General features: G+C 46.1%; 1 protein-coding gene across 3 annotated transcripts; it reads right to left on the bottom strand.

The window, feature by feature from the left end:
- Nucleotides 1-768: 768 nt before the first annotated feature.
- On the bottom strand, nt 769-18,511 carry LOC308334972 (uncharacterized protein). Of its 3 annotated transcripts, none has more exons than XM_080791881.1 (12): nt 18,367-18,511; nt 16,382-16,850; nt 14,619-15,125; nt 13,301-13,532; nt 12,005-12,399; nt 9,885-10,227; nt 8,745-9,097; nt 7,683-8,092; nt 6,899-7,051; nt 5,875-6,291; nt 4,796-4,927; nt 769-4,219 (listed from the first exon to the last, which is right to left on the bottom strand). In XM_080791881.1, the coding sequence occupies exons 2-12, from the start codon at nt 16,829-16,831 to the stop codon at nt 1,081-1,083; spliced, it is 6,531 nt and encodes a 2,176-aa protein (XP_080648007.1). In that variant the 5' UTR covers nt 16,832-16,850; nt 18,367-18,511; the 3' UTR covers nt 769-1,080. The 3 variants fall into 3 exon arrangements, with proteins under 3 accessions (XP_080648007.1, XP_080648006.1, XP_080648005.1); XM_080791880.1 differs by having other exon boundaries at nt 12,005-12,402; XM_080791879.1 differs by having other exon boundaries at nt 12,005-12,405.
- Between the last annotated feature and the right edge of the window lie 303 nt (nt 18,512-18,814).

Genomic DNA, 18,814 nt, shown 5'->3' on the forward strand with positions numbered 1-18,814 from the left:
CAATTGCGCCACTTAAAGGAGAATTCCATACTAAAAGGCTTTCTTACCTTTCTTTGTAGTTGTTACGTCCCCACCAAAGAGGTCCAGGTGTTATTTTGTGCAAAAGCTCCTTATTGGCTATTTCCCCTACCATAAGCCCTAAATGAATTGCATTGAATGGAATGGGATGTATGGGGTGTTGTGCTAATTCGTTTTTTTGTATTTTGTATATATCCTCTCTTCATAATGTAAATAATAACCCAAGTGGCACACTTTACTACTTATTTCGATGGAAATAAGCAAATTAGCATAACACCCCATACATCCCATTCAATTCAATGCAATTAATTTAGGGCTTATGGTAGGGGAAATAGCCAATAAGGAGCTTTTGCACAAAAAAACACCTGGACCTCTTTGATGGGGACGTAACAACTACAAAGAAAGGTAAGAAAGCCTTTTAGTATGGAATTCTCCTTTAAAAAGGTTAAAAATAAATTCATGATCTGGAAATTGCTTGGTTCCCGACAAATGTTGGTATTAAACACGACAGCCATAGTTTATATTAGAGCTGGAAGATATGAGTCTTCAGCACAAAATCACGATAACTTCTAACTTTCCTCGACTCCATTATGATTTTAAAAGAAAAAGTGAAAATAGCCGATCATCAAGGTCACAACTCAGGGTTCAGTGGTTAATCAGATGAATCAATTTAATATTGATTAATTGACATAAGAAATTCAAATTCTCACCTGATTCTCGATTTCTTCGATTAATCTACATGAGCAAGATTAGGGAAAGGGTTATTGGTTTCAATTTATTTTGGTTAAATTGCCCAGCACTAGTGATTAGTGAATACTGTCATGTTTTCTCCATGTTTGTTTATTCTTAATCACTTGGCGTGCAAGAAAGCAACGCTTCATATTATTTCTTCGCACGTCTGTAGATCCGGTCCACACACCACATCCATAGCAGTGAAATGCAACAAAAAGTAAAACTATAAACAGTATTTTAAAGTCATAGAAAAGTAATTATATTCAAAAACAAATCAAGTAACAATTTATATAATATCTCGTTTCAACAGAGAGGGTGACGGTCTGCCTTTCAAGTTGTGGCACTGTGTGTATGCGTGTCTTCATTAATACACACTTCTGGCCTCTCTCTGTCTTCAGCAGGAGACACAGTCCTGTCAACCAGGCGTCCTTCAGTCTCTGGATGAGAAGGGCAGTGGGAAGACTTTGACTCATTGTCTTTGTCGGGACATTCTGTCACAGAGTCAATGCTGGGTCCAGATTCCCAGTGGCAGTTAGTGGGGAATAGGGGTTTAGAATGGGACTCAGTGGGCGGTTTGGCACTACGCTCTGGGTCGTTTGGAGGTCGTTTAGAAGGGGAGTCAATGCGAACTGGCTTGTTTGCAAGGGACTCAGAACGGGAGTCAAGACGGGGCCAAGAACTGGAGTCAATACGAACAGAGTCATTCGGAGGGGACTTTGAACGGGAGTCTGTACAAACTTGGTTGTTCGGCTGGGACTTTGAACGCGAGTCAATAGGGGGCCAAATATGAACTGTGTTGTTTGGAGAGGACTTTGAACTATGGGTCTCAACATGGGTCCAAGAATGGCCGTGAGAGTCAACGGAGAGCTGAGACTCCCAGTGTGAGTCTCTGTTAGCCTCTACGGGAGAGGAGGACGGGTAACTGTGTTTGTGATCTCTCCGTGCAATGGCTGATTTGTGAAGGAGGGCGGGATGGGTGGGAGGATGAGAGGATGAGAGGATGAGAGGACGAGAGGAACGGGCGTAGGGCCGGGTAGGTGCATGGGAGGAATGTTTATCCAGCTGAGGTATGTCGATGGGTGACGTTTTAGCCAACTGGGTTAAGTCAACGGCAACGGGGGATTTAGTGACCAACTGAGAAGAGCGAACGGGTGACATCCAAATAGACGCTGTCCTCTCTCTAGATGAGCCACTGGGAGTTAAACGCTCTTCCCTGGATGAATGGAGGTCAACGGAAGAGTCGGAATGAATCCGACGTGAATGTTTATGAGCAGAGCCCGTGGGGGATGCGTCACTGTTGGAATGACGCTCTGCCGAGAACGGATGAGAGTCGACGGCTGATCCGTGACCAGCGGTATAAAAGCCGGAAGTTCTCTCTCCCCTCGAAGTAAAAGAATTGGTGAAATGTCTCTTCAGTGTAGAAATGGGAGGAATGGGCTGGCTGTCCTTTGGTACAAAGGAGTTGGAACCGCAATGGGAGTCGATGGGGAAAATTGCAGAATACTGAGGAAAATCTATGGGAGAAATGACACTGACCGAGTCAGTGCTAGTGGACTGTGACTCGCTGAGAGGAGAGTACATGTTGAGGGGCGGGATGGGAGTGAAGGTTTTGGCGTCCTTGTGTTTGAGGGGCGGTGGGGTGTTTCTATTGGACAGCGTCGAAGCGACATCATCGATGATGCCGTTTTCCTTGGCTTCTCCAAGACTGTTCCTATTGAACCTGTGCAGTGGAGGCGGAGAGGAGACTGCTTTTCTCTTCCTGTCTGCCTTCTTCTGATTGGTTGGAAGTGGTTCTAGAAGCTGACAGAAGTCTGTGTCGTCGTCGCCCGAGGATGCGGCGGCAGGCGGGTGGCGTTTGGGCGGTGCCGAGACGGATGGTGAAGTCTGCCGTAGGACAGAGTTCGGACTGTTGGGAGAGTGGGAGACAACAGGTGATCTGTCAGTTATGGGATCTGAGTCAGCCGGTGGACTGTGACTCTTTGGATCTGAGTCAGCACGTGGACTGTGACTCTTTTGATGGAAGTCAACTGATGAGCCGTGACTCCTGGCATCCAATTCACTGCGTGATTTGGGACTCCTGGTATGTGAGTCAATGGCTGAACTGTGACTCCTGGGATGTGAGTCAATGGCTGAACTGTGACTCCTGGGATGTGAGTAAATGGCTGAACTGTGACTCCTGGGATGTGAGTCAATGGCTGAACTGTGACTCCTGGGATGTGAGTCAATGGATGAGCCATGACTCCTGGGATGTGAGTCAGTGGCTGAACTGTGACTCCTGGCATCCGATTCACTGTGTGATTTGTGACTCCTGGGATGTGAGTCAATGGCTGAACTGTGACTCCTGGGATGTGAGTCCAGGGGTGAACTGTGACTCCTGGGATGCGAGTCCAGGGGTGAACTGTGACTCCTGGGATGTGAGTCAATGGCTGAACTGTGACTCCTGGCATGCGATTCACCGCGTGATTTGTGACTCCTGGGATGTGAGTCAATGAATGAGCAATGACTCCTGGGATGTGAGTCAATGGATGAGCCATGACTCCTGGGATGTGAGTCAGTGGCTGAACTGTGACTCCTGGGATGTGAGTCAATGGATGAGCCATGACTCCTCGGATGTGAGTCAACACACGATCTGTGACTCCCGATATCTGGGCGAACGTCGGCGTGAAAACCAAGGGGCGAACCGTGGCTCCTGGGACGCGAGTCGGCAGGTGACATTCTCCCTCTGGGCTCCACGCTGGATAGTGTGTCCGCGTTCACGCCCTGGCTGCTCTGGTGGGCGTGGTTGCTGCGAGGAGGGATATCTGTGGCGTCAAAGGTAGGGGAAAGGTTTATTTTGGGGTTGGCCAGGACCTCCAGGTCGCTAAGAATGCTTGCTAGGAGATTGGTGTCGATGGCGACGGCGGCGGTTTTGTCCTTCCGTCCCTCCTGGGTTTCTCTCTGTCCATCCCTCATTCCCCCATCTCTGTCTCTACTACGGCCCTCTCCTCCTCTTCCTCTCCTCTTGGGGCGTATGGTAATTTTTTTCATTTTATCGTTTCGTTCGCTCTCTTTTTCCTGCGGTCTAATGGACGCCGCTCGACCGACGGAGGCACCGACATCCTCTTCGTGCCTGTCGCTGTTGTGGGGAGGGGCCGGCTCGCCGCCTACGTCTATATCTGCCTCGTCATCATCATCCTCGCTATCATGAACCGTGACGGGGTCCAAGACAGCTTTTGATTGGTTGTCAGCCGGCTCGCCGTCCGATTTGGTAGAAGCCCCGTCCATGATGTCCACGGGAGGCTCGCCAACGTTGATGCCGAGGTCGTCGGCGGCCGCACCCCCCGGATCCGGAACGGCCAATGGGAGAGCGGGGAGGAGCTTGGAGACGAAGTCGATTGGCTGAAGGCCACTGAAGGGGCTGCTGTTGTTGTTGTAGCGGTCGTCGTCGTCATGGCTACTGTCACTGTTGATGGTAATGATGACGGGTGCGCTGGGGGAGGAGCAACATTGTATTATTAATAGCAAAAAATATAAAACAATAATATGCACCTTAATGAGGCTCAGCAGTGACGTATAGTGCTCCTTAACCACTTAAACCCCATACACTTCAGTTGAACGGGTTAATGAAGATTTATCTTCATGTAGAGTTAGCATGCTGAAATAGAAGCCATTGTTTTGCACTAATCATCTTATTTCTGAACTGTCCACTCCTCTGAGACGCATTCATCCTGGGGTTTGAATTATTCCAGATAAAAGTTGAGATTAACCGATCTATTTGTTTAAATGTGTTCTTTTTGTTGTTGTTATGAATACACTTTGGAAGAGATAGAGAAGGCAGTTTCTTCTTCACTATGGCTAAAAGAAGTTCTATCTTTCCTACGGACAGAGCCCCCGCAAAAACATTGTCCTGGCTTGGAGTCCCTTTGTTGACTGGTAGTATGAAAACTACATATATAAATGATATAAGTCCCTGTAATATGGAGATAAAAGGAGATGTCTCCTGTAATTGTCCCACTGCTTTGTTATTCTAAAATCACTGCTATATGTTATTCTAAACTAGGTTTACCTGTTGTGCTTCGGCCTTTTGCTGCGTTTCCTGCGTTGTTTGTTGCTAGGAGAGCGGGGTGTGCTGGAGGGCAAGGTTCCCTCGTAGATGATCTCAACACTGGGACTCCTCTCCTCCCGACTCCTCCTAGTGCTGAGAGAGAGAGAGAGAGAGAGAACGACTTTATTGTCACATCACAGGTTTACAGGTGTGAAGAAGTGGGTGAAATAAAAAAAATGTTTTCGTGCGCCCAATAATTTGGTCAGTTTTCGCGAGAACGGACAGGACAGAGAGATGGCGTCAACGGAGCAAAAGCTAAAAGACAGAATAAAGACAGATATGAAAACTGATCAAATAACACATGGTAGAATAGAGGGGTATGCGCGTGACATCATCATCAAACCAGGAAGTTATGCAGGAACGCCTACCGAGTGGCAAAAAACTACTTTCTGGCCTTGACAGCCCATACATCCACAATGAAAAGTCATATCTGATTGCATTAAACAACGTTAAACAATGTTAAACTCACTTTGCATGTTGCTTTGACACTCGATGTGCCATTCACTTTAAGCATGCGCATACCCTCTATTAAAAGGGATGTAATGATTCATTTAGAGGCAAACAGAGGCTGAAAAACAGCCAAAATGACACGCACATCCACAACCTAATAGGCTGGGTGCCGGATCAAAAACAGTGATAGTTCAAGAGATAGGTACTTGAAGTAAATATATATGGGAGCTGAAAATTGTGTGCGGACTCTCTTGAACTATAATTATTCATTTAGAGACAGTTAATTATTTAGAGTGTGCATCTTTAACTCTTATCGGTATGGCATAATCTGATGGACTTTTCAAGCTTTACCTTTAATTGAAATAGTTTTGTTTGTTTGTTAGGTTTTTGTGTCAAATCATGAATGGCTTTAACTCATTCAGGACGGGAACCCCTTTTGGTGTTTTTAAGGATTATGTTATAGTTATATATTCATCATTTTATGATAATCCATCATTATGATTCATGGCACATTTAGATCAGTCCAGGGATCTGCACATCAATCGTCGCGTCATCAACGTTCAAAACTCCAAACTCAAGATTCTTCTCACCCATCTGCTCTCTCCGGCCTCGCTCTCTCTCTCCGCTTCCTTCTATCTCTCCTCCTCTCCTCGAGTCCTCTCTCCTTCCCTCGCTCCTTCCTCCTGTCTCCGCCGCGGCTGGCGGCGGACGGCGTGGCCCCGCCCCCCGGCCTCCAGGTGGGGTCGGCGGCCTGGTCGTCCAGGTGGCGGCTCTTGTACTTCCTCTTCCCGCTGGGCTTGTTGTCGTGGTTGCCGCCGCGGTGGGGGGAGAGCGGGAGGTAGGGGAGGAGGGAGGACAGCGGGGAGGAGGAAGAGGAGGAGGAGGAGCGGCAGGAGGAGGAGGAGGTGAGGTCTTGGTAGGAGAGGTCTTCTGGGGAAAGGGGAGGAGCCCAGGGGGACAATGGGCAGAGCCTGGCGGGGCGGGTCGGCGAGGGAGTGGACAACGCACTGGAAGAGGCAGAGAACGAGGTTATTCTAGTCGCCGTTGGAAGAACAGACACACACACAAAAAATACTTTTTGGTAGCAGATGAGCACTGTGAGCTTAGGAAATCCCCAAATGATTCCCGAGCATGGCTGCAGCTCACCACTCCTTGGCTGCAGCTCACCGCTCCAAGAGATGGGTCAAATGCGGAGAACAAATTTCACTGCAGTAACGTGTGTGACAAATCGTATGACTTTGACTTTTGACAACCATAGCCGTTTTTAAGTCCAATTTAAAAAAACGTATTTATTTAACATTGCCTATCTCAGTGATGTCTACTAATAACAGCTAGGTCTTGCCTGGACTTTAAATTACCTGTGTTTTCTGTTTCTATTAAAGGTGGGAGTATTTGTTTGTAATTGATATGCTCCTATATCTTATTTTAATTGTATCTATTATAATCTGTATACATTTTAAAGTGCACTGTTGCACTTGAGCTTGTATATCTGTATATCTTGTAAGTTAAAAAATAATGGTTAAAGTGGTTAAAAGCTACGGTGACACAGATTCCAGGTCTTAATGGGTTCAAACTAAAGTGAAGGTAAAACAACGTTAATAGAACTATACTAACCTGGGGCAGAAGACTCCGGGGAACTCTCTCTCTATCCCTCTGCACTCTTCATCACCGCCGTCTTCTTCTTCCTCGTCACAAATGTCCCACCTCTTCCTCTTTCTCCGCTTCTCTCTCGCGCGGGCGTTGCCAGAAAGCAATTCTGCAATTATGCTGGAATGTAGGCATGCCACACTTTAATTAAACTATTTCATTAATTGTAATAACCAAAATACATAACCGATCTTGAAGGAAAAAAAATCTCTTTTTCTTTCTAAAAATAAGAGAAATAGCCGATCTACAAGCTGCTCACCACACGTATGCGACACATTGTGAGCTTGTAGTAGAACGTCTATTTTCACAATTTTGTTTGTTGTAGCACGACGTATTAAATAGGGCTTAAGTGGATAATGAGACTAATCACTTTAGTCGATTATGAAAACATCTATTCAAATTTGTTCACATCGATTTGTTGACTAACAACCAAAAGAATCCCCAAAAGTGCTTCTCAATCATTCGATGAATTGAAAGAAAATCACACTTGTGTGAAGTGAGAGGCCACATAACGTTTTACGTCGTCACTTAGTGCCCTAAACAAAAATCAAAGTCCATAGAATCATAAGTGCCCTGTACAAACAACATCAAAGTCCATCGACTTGGCTGGTAAACAAATTACATCATAAGTGCTCTAAACAAATTACAAGTAAAAATACCATATACTTGGCTGCCATGAGACGTAATCTTTAAAAGCCACGTAAAAAAGAATGGTTGGTTGGTTACAGCCCTACTGGAATACAATATATACCTTGACTCTTTCACCCTCTGTCTAGTCCTCTCTCTCTGGGTGGACGAGTCGTCTCGAGTGCCCGATGAGTGCGAGCGTGCACACGACTCTGAAGAGCCGCCTAGCGCACGCTCAGAGTCCCGATGGCCGCCTCCCTCTCTCTCTGCGTCCGTCTGTCCGTCTCTCTTCCGATGGCCGCCTCCCTCTCTCTCTGCACGCTCCGAGTCCCGGTGGCTGCCTCCCTCTCTCTCTGCGTCCGTCTGTCCGTCTCTCTTCCGATGGCCGCCTCCCTCTCTCTCTGCACGCTCCGAGTCCCGGTGGCTGCCTCCCTCTCTCTCTGCGTCCGTCTGTCCATCTCTCTTCCGATGGCTGCCTCCCTCTCTCTCTGCGTCCGTCTGTCCGTCTCTCTTCCCGTCTGCCTGTCTGCAGGACTGTCACCACAGTGAGATTTTAGTTGACAATGAATTGTTTATGGCCAAAACAGACAAATAATCATTTTATACAAAATTTGATTAAAAAAACCTATCTACAACTTCGCGGCCCTGAATCGGGATGTCAAGTTGAAAGTGGTTACAACCAATGTTCCCTCTGAAAGATAATTCGGTCTGAGCAAACACTCAAACCTCCTGAGCAGACATCAGCAGCTACTGAGCAAACATACGTCACCTTGACACCAACTATCCAAACGTTAGATAATGCAAAGTGAGCGCCCCTCGCATTTTTTTCTTTTCATCAAATGGATTCTGGTATACCAGTGAATCAATGAATAGTTACATAAGGTTACGCACTAAAAGTTACAACATTTTTATTTTATATCAAGGTGGTAGGCTAGCAATTTTAGGAATATTCAGTTAGTCTATGTCAGTGGTTCTCAACCTTTTCAGACTGTGACCCCCCCCCCCCCCCCCCCCCCCTCAAAGTAATCATATTTGAACTGGGGACCCCCACCCAGACAAGCAACAGAATGGTTCCACAGATAAATATTGTGAAAATAGCTCCACAAAGAGCGTGTAGGTCACAATTCACAATTGTTGCCTCTTTCTTTATCATTTATGGAATGAACTGTGACAAGGCGGGCCTTACCGGTCTGTCTCCCTCTCCATCCGTCTGTCTGTCCCTCTCTCCGTCCGCCCGCCTGTCTTTCTCTCCATCCGTCTGTCTGTCTCTCTCTCCCTCCGTCCGTCTGTCTGTCTCCCCGTCTGCGTTGGCCGTGGCTGGCGGAGGGAGAGAGGGAGGGACGGGGGAGACGGGGAGCGCAGGGGGAGGTGGAAGAGGAGCAGGAGGGAGTGTGTCCTCTTCCTCGGTGTCAGAGGACAGTTGGACCAGCTCGGGTGTTCTCTCTGCCATGGGTTTAACGTAGCCCACGATCTCACACGCCTCTTCTTCCTCCTCAGGGACTCCTCGTGCTCCTGTTCCTACATGTAGTAGGAACAGCGCTGCAATCACAGAAGAATCAATCATTATTGTCACGTCACATTACCAGTGAGTGGAGACTGAGAACGGAATCCAGCAGTGAATGAGTTAAGAGGCCATAGCTTATAAATATATATTTTAAATGTAATTAAATAACTATAATAATAATAACAGCTGAAATAGCCAATCTACAAGCTTGTAGACCAGCTATTTCCAGTATTATTGTGCGGTACCTCTGCTCCATTAAGCAGCTATGTGTGTCCCTGCCTGGCTGTGTCTGTCTTTGCGCACACACACACACACACACACACACACACACACACACACTTGCTTATGGCAGTCCATCGATGTCGATGATGACGTTGCTCCAAATAAAGTTCAAGGGATAATTATTGTTGTGTCTGTCGTCTGTGCATAGCCTGATGGCTGCTCAGACCAATGCGTGATCCGCACATTTTGTCACAGGAGGGACAGGGGAAGGCAGCAGCGGTGGTCGGTGGACCCCTATAGCACGCTGGTGCCGCTGTGCTCTCCTCTCTGTGAGCTGCTACACACACACACACACACACACACACACACACACACACACACGCGCGCCAGGGAGGAGGGCTTGTACAGTGTACAATACAGTACGACAAGTACAGTACTGTTGCAACGCTCAGTGCACTCAGGTGTGATTCTTTACATGTATGATAAGTTTTCAACAGAGCAATTCATTCAGATGAATGGAAACCACTCCGACGTTCATGATGATAAAATGAAACCACAACCAATCTATCGTGTGCAATAATAATTTACGACAGGCCTTACCCGCTTTGGCTGCCCGCTCCTCATTGGCTCCCCCGTCCTTCCTGGGAGGCAGGGGGGCGGGGGGGCTGACGGACAGCAGCCCCGGCGAATGGGAGCAGAGCTCGGCCACGGAGGAGGAGGTGAAGGAGGGGCCGGGGGTCTCGTCGTCGTCCCACGCCGATTGGCTGAGGAAGGAGGAGCTCCCCGTCTGGATGACGTCGTCGTCGTGGTGACTGCTACTTCCTCCTCCTCCCCCGCCGCCCGCCTCTTCTTCTGCGTCTTCTCCCTCCGATATGGAGATGACGGAGCCGTTGTTGGAGGACTCGGTATCGCCCTCTTCTGTCTCCGGCGTGTCATAGACGGCCTGGGTTAGAGACATTTAAGGGGTTGGACAGGAAGTCAGTACTGTTGATTCTGAAATGTCTGAAGCTAAACGCGCTATGAGCTTGTAAGATCTGCTATTTATTTATTTTTATCGTGAAAATATATGCAAATCTTTGAATATATATATTGTTATTTTTTGAAGTGAACTTTTAACTCAAATCTTTGCTTCTAGGGGTACCTGGAACTAAATATTTTGAGATGCGGGTCGGTGGCCAAATGCATATAATCTTTTATATATTTATTTTATATTTTTGGGACAGCAGGTATGAGAGGGAATTCTCTTAAACTCTTCACACTAAATTGTCATTCAGAAAAGAGAAAGAATTTCTTTACACTTAGAGCTGTCAGAGCATGGAATAAACTTCCGGAGGAAGTGGTCCAGGCTCCTTCAGTCAACACTTTTAAGAATAGACTTGACAAATTTTGGTCAACAAAATATTTTTTGTATATAGGGCTGGCTTGTAAGGTCATTGTAATGAACCAAATTACAGTTTGCACTAAATCATTATATTCCTGGGTGATCAGACATTTTATTGTGAAACTTACATGTTTTTTAGGTCGTTTTCCTGTTATTTTTGTGTGTTGAGCCAAATACTTTTATTTCGAAGTTTTGTATGACTTATCATTTACCTGTGCGACCCAGAGAGGAAGCGTGACGTCATAGCATGCGCGACGCAAAAAGGATTACATAATCCGAGAGAAAGAAGGCGCAGTGTTGCTGCTTGTGTACAAAGCATACCGCGCTTTTTATGATTAGTCTTTTAAGACTTTCAGTATAGTTTTAGCCACCCCCCGAAGAGGCATAAGGTTAGTAACCACGGACTGTGTTTGCTATGTTAGAATGTTAACACGTTTTGGGGGGGGGGGGTTTGGGAGAAAAGATTGGTACAAGTGTATGGCTTGTGTTGTTTACATCCTCGTCAACTATGGTTATGGTAGTTTGAAAGACGTTAAGAAACGTATTTCTACAACTAAGTATATGGTGTTAAGTATGGATAATGTACTAAACTATAACTAAGCCAGAGTTTAATTTGCTATTTTTTGTGTTATGTTTGCAAAGGAATTGGTAATTGTTTCGGACTATATTTCATACATTATGGTTACAAGTATTTCATGTCCTTTACATTTAAAAAGGGTTAAAAGAGGCTATTTCGTTACTTTATTGGAGTTAAAAACAGCTGGTAAAAGGGTACACTATAATACGATGATTTAAATAAGTCATGTGCCTTAATTGTTTGGACTTTAATTACAGTAAATATGGCTTTGCTTGAAATTACTTTAAAAGTGTTTTTTGAATATGCTATTTACCTTTGAAGTTTGTGAGTAAGCTACAGAATGGTATTGAAAAATATGTCTAATATTAACAGTATATGTTTTTGTGTTCTTTATTTTTTGTCAGTTCTCACGTTGATTTATGGACTAAATAAATTCATTATCATCAGTCAAGTCTTGACCTTCTTTCGGCGGGGACCGCTACAGTCATAGACTGGTAAATACGGGACTTGAAAGTGTATTATGTATAGATATAAGAAAAAAACCAAAGAGGGCAGGTCCACATGAACTTGGTTTGTTTTAAAGTGTAAAAAAGAAGAAAAAAAATACGAATGTATGTATGTATATATGTATGTACTTGTGCATTTTAATATGTATTTATGTCTGTTGTGAGTCTGGCATAGAGGATTTCATCCTGTGCTGGAAATCCTTTCAATACATTTCAATAAATAAATAAATAGGATTTAAGGTGGTCCTTTCCTGACCTGCAGGTCGTATCTCTCCAGGTCGAGGGGCGAGCGCGCGAAGCTCAGCAGCTCGTGCAGGAAGTGCGCGGTCCTGGCCAGCAGGAAGGGGCGGAGCTCGTCCTCCACGGCGGGCGTGTCCTCCAGGCCGTGGCGGGCCAGCCGCGCGCAGATGATGCGCTGCACCACGTCCACCAGGGAGGCGTGGGCGCCGTACAGCGCCGTCAGCTCCCGCCGCAGCCAGGGCCGCAGCCGCTCCAGGTGGGCCGAGTTGCGGCGGAAGCTCTCCGCCGCCACGGGCCGGTGGTGGTCGCGGTCCGAGTCCCCCGCCGAGCCCGCCACGCCGTGCACCCGGACCCCGGTGCGGTAGAGCGCCCGGCGGAACGCCAGCGTCTCCGCCTCCGCGCCGCCTCCTCCTCCTCCTGTCAAGAGGTCAGGAAATGATGTCACTCAGTGGTGGGAAAAGGTTACTCACGTGTTTTACTTCATTCATTAAAACGCATCGATACTGCAATGTAGAAATACGCGGAATTCAAAATTGCCATCGGTACTCGGAGCATGTCCCGTTTCAAGTTTTCTAATGTATAAAAATCATTTGAAAATAGCAGATCATTGTAGATCAGATATTCAAATTGGTAATACTCAAGTAAAGTGCAAATTACTCACAATTGTACTTAAATCTGATAGTTCAGATTTTTTGAACTTAAGTTGTATGAAATACTTTAATTAATTAATATAGTGGTTGCAACTGTATTAATTGATTGCCCGAGTCCCGTGGTGGGAGTTCTGCTCTGGTTTAGGTGAAATATTAAGTAGTTCCGGTCATTTTGTGGGGGGGGCACTGGGGGCCACGCAGTAAAAGTAAATTAATCCACAAAACTAACGTCATTTGTATTGTTGACCTATTTCTAAAATATTAGTGCAACTTTCGCACTTTCACATGGAACTATGTTTTTTGTGTCCATATCACTACGCCCAAAAGATAGTTCCATGTGATAGAGGGGTCAAAGTTGAACGAAAGTTGCACTAATATTTTAGAAATAAGTCAACAATATAAATGACGTTAGTTTTGTGGATTAATTTACTTTTACTGCGTGGCCCCCCAGTGCCCCCCCACAAAATGACCGGAACTACTTAATATTTCACCTAAACCAGAGCAGAACTCCCACCACGGGACTCGGGCAATCAATAATTACAGTTGCAACCACTATATTAAATCTGAACTATCCCTTTAAGTACAGTACTTGAGAAAATGTACCTAGTTACTTTACACCACTGCAGGCGATGATGTAATAATTGTGACGGGGGGGGTCCTACCTCTTCCTCTGGCTCCTCCCCCCTCCCTCTGGAGGCGTCGACGAGTCGCCACGCGCCGCACCAGCCGCCGCCACGTGCGCGCGTCGCCCACGCTCGTGGTCGCCGCCGACACCCCGACCCCGCCGAGCGCCGGCAGGCCTCCGAAGATCACGCCCCCTTCCTCCAGGAAAGCCCCGCCTCTGGCTCCGCCTTCTCCCAGCATCCTGCGCTGCTCGTCCATGTAGGCGTGTAACTGTAACCGTGATGGTTTATGTTAACCAGTGGTGGGGAAAAGTACCCGTGTCTTTTACTTAAGTAAAAGTACCCGTGTCTTTTACTTAAGTAAAAGTACCCGTGTCTTTTACTTAAGTAAAAGTACCCGTGTCTTTTACTTAAGTAAAAGCATCAATATGGCAATGTAGACAATATATACTCTGTTGCAAGTAAATCTTAAAGGCGCAGTGAAACGGAAATGGTGAACAACATGAAAATGGTGTTTCCACATGAAACACCGGTCTGAAGTTTCTGAACCAATCAGAGTGTCGCATCCCTTCAGGCGATGGGACGGTAGCTAGGGACGGTGGCTAATGCTATGCGCAACAGCGTGGTGTTTGTTTATAAATCAGACGGTCGCCCAGCACAACCAGTTTACTGTTATGTGGCTTATTTCTACCCTATAATGTTTTCAGAAACATATTTTAGCGTGATGATTAAGTTGAAACCGAGTAATACACTGTCTGAATGTTATCTTGAATGGAAATAAAAACGGAGTAATCTGTAATCAGAAGCAGCTGTGTTGCATGGATGCGCAGACATGGGGAATTAAACATGTGAGCTTCATTTTTATTGGCTTTTATCGATGTGTATCTCTACACGTCATCACGCAGCACGTTTTCGTTTTAATAAATAAATAATACAATCGTTTTATGGACCTTTGATATAAAAACACACAGAAATTAGAATTTTCCCATTTTTTTGGCATCCATTGTTAGGTATTCCCATATGATGACCACGGATATGGTCTAAAAGTGTGAAAAACGTATTTTTCATTTCACTGCGCCTTTAAGGTATTTTCAGGCTGGATTACTTGCCTAAGGTGCCTGGACCGCTCAGCCACGGCCCAGGCCTTAATGACATTTCTCCTCGACATTCAAGGTTTCTTTATTTATTTACATTCAGGTCAACAATAGTTGCACGGGGGGGGCAGACATGACAAATAACTTAAAATACACAAATAAATGACTGGAAAATGACCAATAATCATCAAAAGAAATAATGTACCATGGCAAAAAGAACATGCACTTCTTGCACAATGGCGTCAAAGACACTCCTTCCTTACCTCGATGGAGTCGATGGCCGGGGGTAGGGGCGGGGTGGGAGGCGAGGCAGGGAGGCCCGGGGGGACGTCGGGGGGTCCGAGGAGGTACCACTCGTCCGCTCCTCCTCCGCCGACCTCCCCCCCCAGCCTCCTCCTCCGCCGTGTCGCGGCCGCGGCTCTCCTCCCTTCTCCTCCCGCTGCTGGCACCCCCGCCTCCTCCTCCTCCTCCGTGGCGGCGGCGGCCGTCGCGGCGGCTCCTTCTCCCCTCCGCCTGCGGAGCGTCAGTCTGCGCCCCCGGCCTCCTCCTCCTCCTCCTCCTCCTCTCCCCCCGGCCGCCCTGCCCCCCCCCCGCTCGACGCCGCTCAGCCTTCCAAAGGCGTTCCGGACGGAGCTGAACAGGTCCTGGGGCGGCGGAGGGGGGCGGCTGAGCGTGTACTCCTTGAAGTCGTCCTCGGCTCGCACCGAGTGAAGGATGGAGCTGAAGGGCTGCTTGCACAGCGGACACTCGGCCTTGTTCAGACTCCACTCCTGGGATAGCAAAAAAAACCAAGATGGATAATAATTGATAAATCGATGATTGAATACATTAACCCATTTTGACCTGAGATCAGATTGTAAAAAATGTCTTCTAGATCCTGACAGTTTCCTGAAAAAGCTATGTTTCTATGTCAGTCGTTCTTTGATCTTTCAAAAATAGCAGACCTACAAGCTCGTAGCGCGCCACTCGGTGGCGCGCTACGAGCTTGTAGATCTGCTATTTTTCAATAGCTAAAGCATAACATAATGCTAACACCAAAAGGGGTTCCGGCCCAAAATGGGTTTATCCACTTTTTCCAAAACAGTGGGACCCAGGACCCATTTGTGGGGCACGGACCAACTTGTATGGCTCATCATGCTCATACTAAAAATAACAATTAGAAAGTAGTGAAAATAGCCACGTTGTGTGCTTGTAGATATTCTATTTTCACTAGTTTGTGTCCTGGGCAAACGTCTAAGTTCTCTTTTGGGTCACAGGCTAAAAAGTCAATGAATCCATTGAAAAAATGGGTCACAATGTGACACATTGTGAGCTTGTAGCCTTGTACGTTGGCCATTTTCACTGTTTTTGAAATAACGCTAATTAGATTAATCAATAGCATTTTCAGACTTTATTTGATAGTTTACACTTTACACTAAGTTGACAGGAAATGGGGCAGAGGTGGGGACTGGGGAGTGACACGCAGCAAAGGTCGTCGGGGATCGGGAGTCGAACCCGCGACACACCGTCAGGCTGGATTAGCAGCCTAGGTGCCCGGACCGCTAGGCCGGCCTTTATGTTTTATACATAGACAATCAGAGACAGAGTTCCGATTATACACTCCTATATACACAACGGTCAAAGGTGTTAAAAAGGTACTTATTAACATGATTAATGTCCAAGCTCAGTGGCCTCAGAGGTAGGTAATTGTGTTTTTGTCATTGAACACTGGAACATATGAAGGAAAATTACACTTCTGTTTGGCTTTGAGGCTTTGAAGTTGCACAGGGCAGATATGACAAATAAATAACCTATATATATAATTATATATATAATATACCTATATATGACTAATAGTGGAACTACTAGCTCACAACGTGTCACTTTGTGAGCTTGTAGATCTGCTATTGCCACAATTTTTCTTTATATGTTTGAAAGTATATGAACATGTTTCCACTTGAAACAATTATGACAGAAAAATAATTGCGAGCACCTCAAATACCAAATACTACTGTAATAACAATGGTGACGAGGAGGGGGGGGATACCTGAATGCAGTTGAAACAGAAGCGATGGAGGCAGCAGTCCAGGTAGGACAGGTTGTTGAAGCGATCCAGACAGATGGGACACTTGGAGTCCGGCGACGCGTCTTCTCCCGACATCGAGCGGAGGTTAACGGCGGCGTTGGCAGCGGAGGAGGGGGCGTTAGTAGCAGCAGAGGACGACGACGAGGGGGGGGGATTAGCGGCGGCGGCGGCGGAGGAGGAGGAGGGGCGGGCGGCGCTTTTCTTCCGGGACGTGGCCTTCCGTCTGCGTCTCCTCCCGCCCGTCTCCTCCTCCTCCTCCTCCTCTCTCGCCGCTCGCCCACCCCGTGGACGTCGGACTCCTCCCACCGGCGCCGATGACGCCGCCGGCGCTGCAGAGGGCGTCGTGCCGACCGAGCTGTCGCCGCCGCCGCCGCTGCGCCGCACACGTAGCTTCATCCGCGTGGGTGCCATGTCCTGTGGCGTTGTAGGGCTGTCGCAATTACAAGTTTTACATAGTCAATTAATTGTCACACAAATAATTGCGATTAGAGGTTTAATTGTGTTTTTGTGGCATTGAACAATGGAACATATGAATAAAGAATACATTTCTGTTTGCCTGGTATCAAAAAAATGAAATGGGAAGATATGACGAGTAACTGAAATATACAAAGAAATGACTGACATAATATATATGTGTTTTTCACTGCCACACATTACCGATCCCGGTAAAATATGTAAAATGGTGTCCATATTTTTGGACATGTCATTACGGTTCGTCTACAAAAGCCAAATCGACGAGCTCACAACGCTGCTTTTTTGTACGTTTTCTTTTTGCACTTTTTACAAACAGTACAGATAGTTTTCTTAGATATTATGAATTTATATTGATAAATCATTCCATGTTATGAAACAGATCTATTCTAGTCATGGTTGTGAGTTAATTAACACTTGTTCTGTGCTAGATTACACATGGAAACTGTAGGTAATTGGTTCATGTTCATATCTGTGCCAAGGACCCACATAAGATAATATGTCTGATGTTTGATTATAGATGATTTAGCACAGCATTCTAGGTATCTATAACAGTGGTTCTCAAACCAGGGACCACCAGTCCAGTTTGGGGCCACACAGACAACCGTAACTCTGACTCAGGGGTATAGTGGCCGGTAGAGCAGCTGGATGGGAACCATGAGGTTCCCAGTTCAATCTCGGGCCCCCCCAGAGTTAGTGTCGAAGTGTGTTTGAGCAAGAGCTGAACCCCTAATTGCTCCTGATGTGCAGGTTGGTGCCCTGTATGGTTTCATCTGCCAAATGCACCGTTTAGTGTTAAGGGTTCCATTTGTACATGCTCTGTGTCAATATATGGGTCCATTTGGTTCCCATTAACTAACTATCAATACTTTAGCTGGGGAACTCTTGGAACCCCCGAAGGATCGCTGGTGGTCCCGCCAGATAACAGTCTGAGAACCCCTGATCTATTACTGCAGGTGGTGAGAGTGAAACCTAGATAGTGACTTCGTACATACATTGTTTTGTTTCACTTCTAGTCTATAAAATAGTGAATTTAACAGATACTCGTGTTTGCTGCCTCGTTGGGGAACCCCAGGAAGGCAGGAACCCACTCAAGCAAGGACCCAAAGGGGGTCCCCTGAAAAGAACCCACTTTTTGGGAACCACTGGTTTAAGATGATAAACGTTTGATCGTAGCCATGGTTCACATGACGCTCGTGACAGTCATGTTTCGGGGCCATTATTGTTATTACTACATGTTTTAACGTAATGCTCCTAACGTTAGCACAGCTGGTTTGCTCTTCAAAACATTCGCGCAGCCACGTGCCACAAAAACATCCATGAAGCTAAAAACAATGATTTAATTTCGCACATGAATACAATATTACACATAAACATAACGGTGAGAGATGTGTGTTAGCAAGTTAGCATGATGCTAGAAGCGTTAGCTGCCTGAGCGGTTTGTTTACCAAATAGTTTTATCTTATTTTGTTTACCTTCTTCTTTAAGCTATTCCTCCGCCCAGCACGTGCGCTTTCTCTTCATCCGTTGGGGTTTAATTAAACACCAAGGGGGTTTTAATAAAGAAATAAAACAAATCAAAACATTTCATCCTGCATGTCGATCACAAGAAGCAACGAAGCAACAAGATTCACAAGAAACCGGAAAAAGGAGCCGGATGTCGGTGTGCATTCTGGGAGAACAGTCGTATTCTTTAAAGCTTGTAGTTCTTTGTAGTTCTAAGGCATTTTAATTTAATTGAGAATGAATTAGATAATATACGGAAATTGCAGTTATAATAAAAAACAATAAGACTTGTTTACATAATTTTACACTCCATTTGTAATTCATCAAAACATTTAAAGACATACAAATATACACATCTATGAAAAAAATAATACACAGAAAAAAGGGAATACCTACGTGAACAACAGTATAGGGGGG

This window comes from Protomyctophum bolini (genome assembly GCF_963924005.1).
Source record: "Protomyctophum bolini genome assembly, chromosome: 20".
Lineage (NCBI taxonomy): Eukaryota > Metazoa > Chordata > Actinopteri > Myctophiformes > Myctophidae > Protomyctophum > Protomyctophum bolini.

What these genes read in the sequence shown, in the direction of transcription:
- LOC308334972 (XM_080791879.1), bottom strand. Translation starts at nt 16,831, where the DNA reads ATGGCACCCACGCGGATGAAGCTACGTGTGCGGCGCAGCGGCGGCGGC. An exon ending in TGGAGAGATACGACCTGCAG is followed by an intron (nt 10,228 to 12,004) that starts GTCAGGAAAGGA and finishes TCTCTAACCCAG; the next exon opens with GCCGTCTATGACACGCCGGA. An exon ending in CAGAGGGTGAAAGAGTCAAG is followed by an intron (nt 7,052 to 7,682) that starts GTATATATTGTA and finishes CCTACATTCCAG; the next exon opens with CATAATTGCAGAATTGCTTT.